This window comes from Dicentrarchus labrax, unplaced genomic scaffold (genome assembly GCF_905237075.1).
Source record: "Dicentrarchus labrax unplaced genomic scaffold, dlabrax2021, whole genome shotgun sequence".
NCBI classification, from domain to species: Eukaryota; Metazoa; Chordata; class Actinopteri; family Moronidae; genus Dicentrarchus; species Dicentrarchus labrax.
In genome coordinates this window covers 600,736-609,210 of record NW_026136724.1, presented here as the reverse complement: position 1 = coordinate 609,210, position 8,475 = coordinate 600,736, and the positions used below count along the sequence as shown (strand labels likewise).

The window sequence follows — 8,475 nt, the reverse complement described above, 5'->3', positions numbered from 1 at the left end:
AAATGGAAATTAGTGGGTTGAACAAGCTGAAACAAGACTCCACTAGGGGTCGTCAAATTTCATGGCGGGTTGTGAGGCCTTCTTGATTTTAAGGGGTGTAAGAAAACACAGTAGGCCTTTATCTCAGCATTTGGTTCACTTCAGTGAAGAAAAGTAAATCCGAAGTAAATTAGTGTCAGGGACAAGAAAACAAAGCATATATATAAAAAAGAAGCCTAGTAAGTCTGTAGGATTGTTAAAAATGATTTTAAAAATACATAAAACAGAGAATTTAATAAAAATAATCTTCTCAAAGTTCATCCAAATCTCATTTTACACAATTTGAATAAGTTTTTATCAAAATTTTGCTGTTTCCTTCAGCCTTTTCTAATGCGATACTCGCTGCTGTCGTTCACTTGTTAAGAAAACTTTCTCTTAACCTCAAAAACATCCGTCAGTGTCCTCAACTCGCTCTTTGAGCTCTGGTAGATCCCTGTGGCTCAGCATCTCATTAGAGGCAATAACATTTCCATTGTAACGCCGTGATTATAGGCAGCTCCAGTATTTTGGTCCCAGCAGTGGTTGTTTTTATTGAAGGGCAATATTATGTAATGCCTGTGAGACAGACACTGTGAGACAAATGGGACAGTATGTGAGAGAGAGATATGAGAACGCATGAAGGAATAAACCTTCAGCAACAACCCACCGTCTCACACCTACAGGCGGATGTGACAGAAAGCTAAAATGAGTTCATGTATGTGGTGTTTATTAAATATTAGCAGGTCAGTGTTTCTTCCTGACCACAAAAAAAACTTGCATTTAACATGTTTGTTGCTTTAATTCATTCACATTTATTCATCAATGAAGTGTTGTGTATTTATGTGTGAGATATGTGCTCGTCAGTTACCCTCACTACTTTTTATATTTAATAAAGTTCATGGTACCATTCTCCCAGTTCCCGAATTGGACCAAAAAAAGGTGCCCGCAACCTCATTCAGCACAACCCGAACCCTAAACACAACATGACCTCAGGGGCATTTCCAGACTTTTTGGACTGGGGGGGGAACTGGCTTACACAGAGGTGGCATGAAGTATATGTCTCAGCTTGCCAGTCATTTCCAACTTGTGCAATTCCAACACAGTTTATGGACCCCAGTTTGCAGAAATATTCAAATAACACATTTATACTACATGCAAAGAACTGCACCTTTTTTGCCCCAAACCTGCATTGGATTAGCATAAAAACAGTCAGATATCTTGAGGTCAGAGGTCAAGGGATCCCTTTGACAGCCATGCTAGTTTTTCCATTGCCAGAATTTACCCTAATTTAGCCTTTTGGAGCGTTTTATATTCCTTTCCCCTACATGCATGCTATGGCTGGTATCAATGGATGCGTTAGGTCATCTAGTTTCATGTGATACTAGTTTCTTTACCTCCAAAGACAGTGCGGAGTGGAAGAGGTAAGGATAATGTCCCCCCCTGGCCCCACCTCTGGATACAGCCCTGCATAACCCTAATCCTAATTCTTTTGACGTTTTTTTTTTTTCCTTTTTAACAAAGAAATTGTCTGTGCTGTATTCTTACCCAAAATCTAACTGTGCTAACATGGAGACACAGTTACTTTGTCTCTCGTTTACTAGCTGACCAGCTACTCACTAGCACTGCTATACGCAGGCTTTTAGAAATACTGAGGTTCAAAACCTATACTTGCTGGGAGCGTTTGGGGGTATCAAAGCATCAGAATTGTTATTTTTCAGCAATTATTATTAACTTTGTATACCTCACAGAAAAAATACTGAGGTCCGGAACTCAGTGATGGGTGCAGTAAGGGTACTCATGTGGTAACATCAGGTACTGGCCCATTTCAAGCACTGCTGAAATCCTTCATGTTTAATGCTCCCTCCAACTGGAATAATCTACCTGTAAATATGCAGCCTGTTCAGAAATGCCCCTATTTTAACATCAATTGTACAAATGTTCCTAATGACAGTTGTATCTGCCCATAATAACACCTCTATAATTTTGTAATCATGGTTTGTAACTCTATTACCTAATGCTTTCACTGGCCTGATGCTTATCCGGACAAAATATCAGCTTCCAGCACATATATATATATATATATATATATGTATATATATGTATATATATATACATATATATATATATATGTATATATGTGTATATATATACATATGTACCGCTCACCGACAGAAAAAAACCCCAGAAGATTTGTTCTGATGTCTGCTTTTTGCCTGCTCCATCACCTCCAAACAGCCCGAAGGAAACACACATACATACACACACACACACACACACACACACACACACACACACACACACACACACACACACACACACACACACACACACACACATACACACACTGTCTGTTGCATCCAGAGTCCCTGCAGGACAGCTTCTCATCTAACACCAAGACACCATGCCCGACCGACCATGTCACCGCCTCTGATCTCTCTCTCTTTCTCTCTCACACACACTCACACACACACACACACACAAACACACACACCCTCTGAGGCATCCACAAGGTCATGAGGTTACAACTCGACAAGCAGAAGTGATGATTTTCTTCTGGCAGACAGTGTGAGTGAGTGAGTGAGTGAGTGAGTGAGTCGGCTTGTGGCATTTTCTGCTTCTGGAGCGTAAATATTGTGTTGAGGAAGAAATGATTCAATGTGAATAAACTGAATTAGCCAGAGACAGACTGACTGACTGACTGACTCACTGACTGACTGACTGACTGACTGACTGACCTGTTCTCTTAGTCGTGTTGCAGTAAGAGAGTGGAGATGTTATTTATCCCTTTAGGATGAAAAGAGTCTCTTGATTTTCAGAGCTCAATTTACAGAAAATTTTAATTTATTCTAAAACAATCTATTCAATGAAATACAGATTTGTATACACAACATTTGTTACAAATTTCTTCCAAAGTAAAGTATAAATCTCCCCCGATTTTATTTGGCTCGGAAAAAAATTGCTGAATTTCTTCCTCCTGCTAAATTCACTCATTTTGTCTCATTTATAAAGTATCTCAAATGTGCACAATGTGTTGCTGATTAGGTAAAATTGAGATCCTTAACTCCTGCTAAATGCACTTAAATTGTCCGGTTTATAAAGGGAGCGTACATTCTGTAAGAAGGAGGTGAGGTCTCCAAACTACAGCTACTGTGAGGAAAAAACCAAAGCCTGTAAACCTAAATGCATTTTCTTTGTCTCATTTATAAAGTATTTAAAATGTGCACATTGTTTTACTGATGAGGTAAAAAATGAGAGCCTTAACTTTTCCTAAATGCACGTTTTGTCTCATAAAGTGAGCACACATTGTTTGTTTTACTGATAGAAAGAACCTCAATGCCTTTATTTAGTTTCATTTATATTAAGTTTTTATAATGTGTTTTGTTTTACTGATGATGCAAATGTATATGTCTTCAAAATGGCCGCTTTTCCTGTTCAATAAAATATGGCGCGATGCAGAAACAGCAGTAAAAGATTTGCTCCTCTGAATCAACTGTCGGACACTCACATCCTTCCCTGCTGATGAAGGCCCCCTGCGGTCCGTCCGGTATTCCCTTCCACACGGTGATGGGTTTGGGGTATCCCGGGTCGGCCGTGCGTTTCTCTTCGTTGTAGCGCCAGTACTGGTCCCCTTTGAAGAAATAAGTTTTTCCAAACGGCTCCCAGCGCAGCGCCGTGTCGATGCCGTCTTTGGGGAGGCAGCTGCCCAGCTCCACCAGGCTGTGAGGGTAACCCGGCTCAGCCGTCACCTCCTTGAACACCCAGTACTTATCGCCTGGGAAAAGATGAGTCAGCACTTTAATGAGGGGTGCATGATACAGTAAAAACATCATATTGTGATTATTTTGACAGATATCACGGTATAATTCACGATTATTGTTGAAATGATTATTTTTGCATTACAAATTTCATTTTCACTGAAAGAAGTGTCTTTTATAAATGATTATTTAATAGTTGAAACCCCAGATCATCACCAAAATCTAACTGATTGTTCTTTGGTTCAAGGCCAATTTATCTGCTGATCTGTCCGGGCGATATCCTGCCAGCAGACACAATAAGACAGGTTAAAACATTAGCTCTTCTCATTAGCAGAATTAAAAGTGTCCAAAAAATAACCTTTATGAAAAAATCTTATTCTGTCATTTTGTTGAAAAAGAATTCTTTAAGAAATGAGACGGAAAGTTATGGAGTCCCAATAAACAGCTCCTCTGTAGCTCTGTTAAAGACCCTGTTATTATTCTGACACAGCTGTGGGAAAATACAGAGAGATTAAACACCGGTGCTTAACTCAGAGAACTGCTCCATAAAATCTCTTTTACAGGGATTTGTTAAATCGGCCTGGACTCATCATCTGAAATAAAAAAAACGTGGGAACAATGAATACAAACAAAGGTTAATACACTGAATCTTAATTTGATCATTTCTTGACACTAATAGCTTTCCCACATTTGTTTAAGGCAGCTGGACTCAGTGATAACAGTGAAACTGTTTGTATGCTGCAGACGAGGACAGAAATCATTTTTATTTTAACCATTTTAGTTATTAATGTTGTCATCAATCTATAGTTTGACCGTTTGGGAAATGAGCTTCATAATCAGCAGCTCGTTTCTGTCTTCTCCCTATTTTTTCCTTCACTTTCATTCTTGGATTTTCTTGCATGTCTCACCTTGTTTACTGCAACCAACACAGCTCAGGAAACAGTAATTACATTACAGGTGAAAGTCCTGCAGTCAAACTGTAACCCTTTATTAGCCATTATTATTAGTTAAATGTACTTAAAATATGATGAGTTACAGTGTTGTGCAGAAAAATGTACCTCATATATGATGTGATATTATTATAGGTGGAGCTAGTTTGAACTACTTTATAACAGTTGGCTAGTTTTAGTAAATGTCTGTTTGGTTGAGCTGCTACCAACTAAGACATCTGACATGCAACATAAATTACACCCTGAGATGTTTTTTATAAGAGATAGTCATCCAAAAAGGTTGGGAACCGCTGGTTTAATCGTTAACAGTAGATCTGTAGTAGATTTTTCTACATTTAAATCTGAAAAGTAACTCCAGCTGTCGGAGAAAAAAGCAACAAACTTCCCTCTGCAATGTGAAGTAGCAAACAATGTTTTACAATCTAAAACACCATCATATCAGTACAGTCAATTAAAATACCATTTAGAGTCACATACATATGCCACCGGACAGGCAGCAGAAGATCAGCTTTCACTCCCTGAGGCGACACACATTATCATACCGAGTGATGAAAACATGGAATTCTTTAGCGCTGTTGATAATTAAATGAACAAAGAAATCAATCTTTTAAAAGGAAATAAGGAAACACCTTGTCGACACCATATTCATAGGAAGTGAAAATCTTTACACATACACATATACTCACGCATACACACAGACAAATAGTGTAAGTTTTACTCATACATGTTAATGTTTTGTTGGTTTTATATGTCTTATGTTTGCCATTCATATTGATTGAAACGTTTAATGTTTTGTTCAAACATCACACTGTAGGATCAGTAGAACAAACACTGATTTGAGTGTTTTTACTTCCTATAAGAGGTAAAAGTGACCTTACAGCCTCTGGATTATTGGCTAGTGCACTTTTCTGTGCAGGCCACTTTCTACATCACCCACACTGTAAAAATAGAAGATTTTTAAAAAGAAAGTGTAGTTTTCTTTAACCTTAAGTCACCCCATCACACACACACACACACACACACACACACAAAACACACACACACACGTGTCTCCATGTAGCCCAGATGTGTGCAAGAAGCATTGCTGTGTATGTCACTGTGTGTGTGTGTGTGTGTGTGTGTGTGTGTGTGTGTGTGTGTGTGTGTGTGTCATAGTCTGGTTGAGCTGTGTCATTGTGCGTCGACATGTGTGTGTGTGTGAGAGAGAGAGAGAGAGAGAGCCTGCAGCTGAGAGAGCAAAGCTATTAATATCTGTTCCTGGCTGGCTGCGATAGCAGGACGCTCCTCAGAAGATGTGTGTGTGTGTGTGTGTGTGTGTGTGTGTGTGTGTGTGTGTGTGTGTGTGATTGAGATGAGTGAGTCCACAGTCAGCAGACAGGGGATGAGGGAGGTTTCATACATAGACTGAAATTCTATTACTTTAGGCCGGGTGCTCCCCGCTGCCTTGCCATTCTCTATTTCACACTTTATTAAATATATTTCCAGGAGGAGGAGGGCATGTAGAGAGCGGGACAGAGTCCAATAACACCGGAGCAGATGGTAGACGGAGATTTGAAGTTTCCTTCACTGAAGATTGGGAGCAAAGTCGGCTGATTTCGGAGCAGCTCTGCATCAAATAACACTCCAACTCGGCCAAAGCGACGTGCTCATATTTGGAAATGAAACTGACGCGCGATCAAATCTTAAAGATCAAACACGCAGTGACCGTTTTTTTAAAGGGTGTATTCAATAATTTATGACTAATTAACCTCCAGCAAGCTCTGGAACAGAAACTGAACAGCAGTTTCCACAAACAGAGTCCAATGAAACATCTGGTGAAGAGATGAGGTGAGATATCTGTGTAACAATGTGTTCTCAAGCAACATGTACTCAGGCCAAAAGTGTGATTCCAGTTACACACTATTAACACCTTGCTCCATCTGTTAGCATGCTGCTAGCTGCACACTGGGACTGTAGTCAAGTTTTCTGAAAATGATAAATAAATAAAAGTACGAACTGCTGCCAGTGTTTTCCCTGTACCTCTGTATATATGTCTGGACCCGTGAGACTGAAGGCCTACTTGCAGGCAGAGCTGTGACACACTGATGTTTGTTAGGTACACATCTATAGTATTTTTGCTCGTACCTTTGAAGAAGACAAATTTGCCGTCAGATCTCTCGTAGGCGGCGTCGATGCGAGGTGGCAGGCCCTTCCAGAATTGATCGATCTGCATGGGATAACCCTCCTGCACCTTGTTGTTCCTCAGACGCCAAAACCACCGGTCCTGCAACACAACCAGGTTTTACTGAGCGGCAGCTTTGTGTGTGCACAGATGGTTCAACGTACAATCTGTCATTTCTGCCGCTAGGGAGGGCAGTAACAAAATACGAGCTTCTCCCGGTTCAGGAGGTTTTTACCGGGAGCCCAGTTATCCAAAGAGGTCTCCTCCTCTCCAAAACAAACTGACCCGCTGATTAAAACCACTACACACACTGAATAAAGCAGTTCCACCTTAACAATCACTGCTTCTCCCACGCTGTTGGACAGACAAAGGACGTCCCGGAGGGGCTGCGAGCCGAGCTGCTGCTAACATTAGCTCAGCTTGTTTCTCTGATAACTTAAGATCCGATGACTAAAATCCTTCATCCGGTTCAAATCTAGAGTTAATAAGCACCAAGATCTAAACAGTGGATGGTAACAATGTGGCTTCAGACTGGATCAACAGTCAATGTATTACAGCTTCTGGCAGACAACCAACAACTACATAAAGAACATAAGTCTAGAGTTTATACGCTGTTTAAAGCAGAAATGTTACATATTAGAGCTTTTAATCAACATCATCATGAGGCGGTTAACCAGATGCACATTTGACAAACCAACCAGTATTGAGACCAACTCAGGAGTTGAGCTGAACACATCAGTCCTCCCATTCATATGGGAGCTGCAGCAGAAAGTTGAAACTTCTGGAGAAACGCAACCCAATGTTGCACTGCGGTGGTTGAGTGAGCTGGAGAATGAAGCGGGAGAGTGAGCAGTGGTAGTAAGAAAGCCGGTGAATCAGAGAAATAAATGTTATTTTCTGATGGTGTCACACCCACGCTTGCTCTACAACGCCTGCGCTAATCTCCAGAATGCCTGATTTGGTGTAAATATGGCCACAAATCACACCTTTGTGTTGCTTGTCAAAGTGTGGAATGGGCTCAGTGTTGCCCCTTGTGGCTGCTGAGTACAAAACCTCACCAACCGGACGATGTCCCCGCCCTCCCATGATGGTTTGCCGCAACACAACGAGGCAAACGTGAGATTTATGCTTTACTGGAAGTGTTTAAAACAGCAATTTTCTGTTTTACAAGAGAAAAGAGGACTAACTGGGTTTGACTAATGCACGTCTGGTTAACCGCCCCACCTCTGGTAACATGCAGCCACTTTTCTACGGGAACCATCTGACTGTTGAGTTGTTCACTCCATAAGGTGTTTGGTATGTAATTTACTCCCTACAGATCTCTAAGAAAAGAAGAAGACACCTGTAGCGTACCGCTAACTCTCACAGACGTCAGTAAAATGAATACCCGGAAGGTATCATGGAGCTGACGGAGAAACGTGGGGAAAAGAAGAGGGTTGGGATAAGGAAGATGAAGGAGGAGGAAAAACCAGACGGAAGAACTAAAGCAGAGCAGCGAAGACGAGCCGAGAGAAAAGGACAGAAGACAAAGATAAGACAAAGCGAGGTGATGTGAGGTAAGTCGAGGAAGCAGAGGAAGTGGAGGGCGGGG

The 8,475-nt window shown here is 40.9% G+C and overlaps 1 protein-coding gene across 1 annotated transcript in view; it reads right to left on the bottom strand.

Moving 5' to 3' along the window:
• mmp24 (matrix metallopeptidase 24) overlaps positions 1-8,475 on the bottom strand; it is a 66,749-nt gene that overhangs the window by 9,918 nt on the left and 48,356 nt on the right. Inside the window, exons 8-9 of the mRNA XM_051392636.1 lie at positions 6,848-6,986; positions 3,524-3,790 (exon numbers count right to left, since the gene is read on the bottom strand). Coding sequence (XP_051248596.1) covers positions 3,524-3,790; positions 6,848-6,986 — 406 coding nt within the window. The remainder of the gene's footprint in view (positions 1-3,523; positions 3,791-6,847; positions 6,987-8,475) is intronic.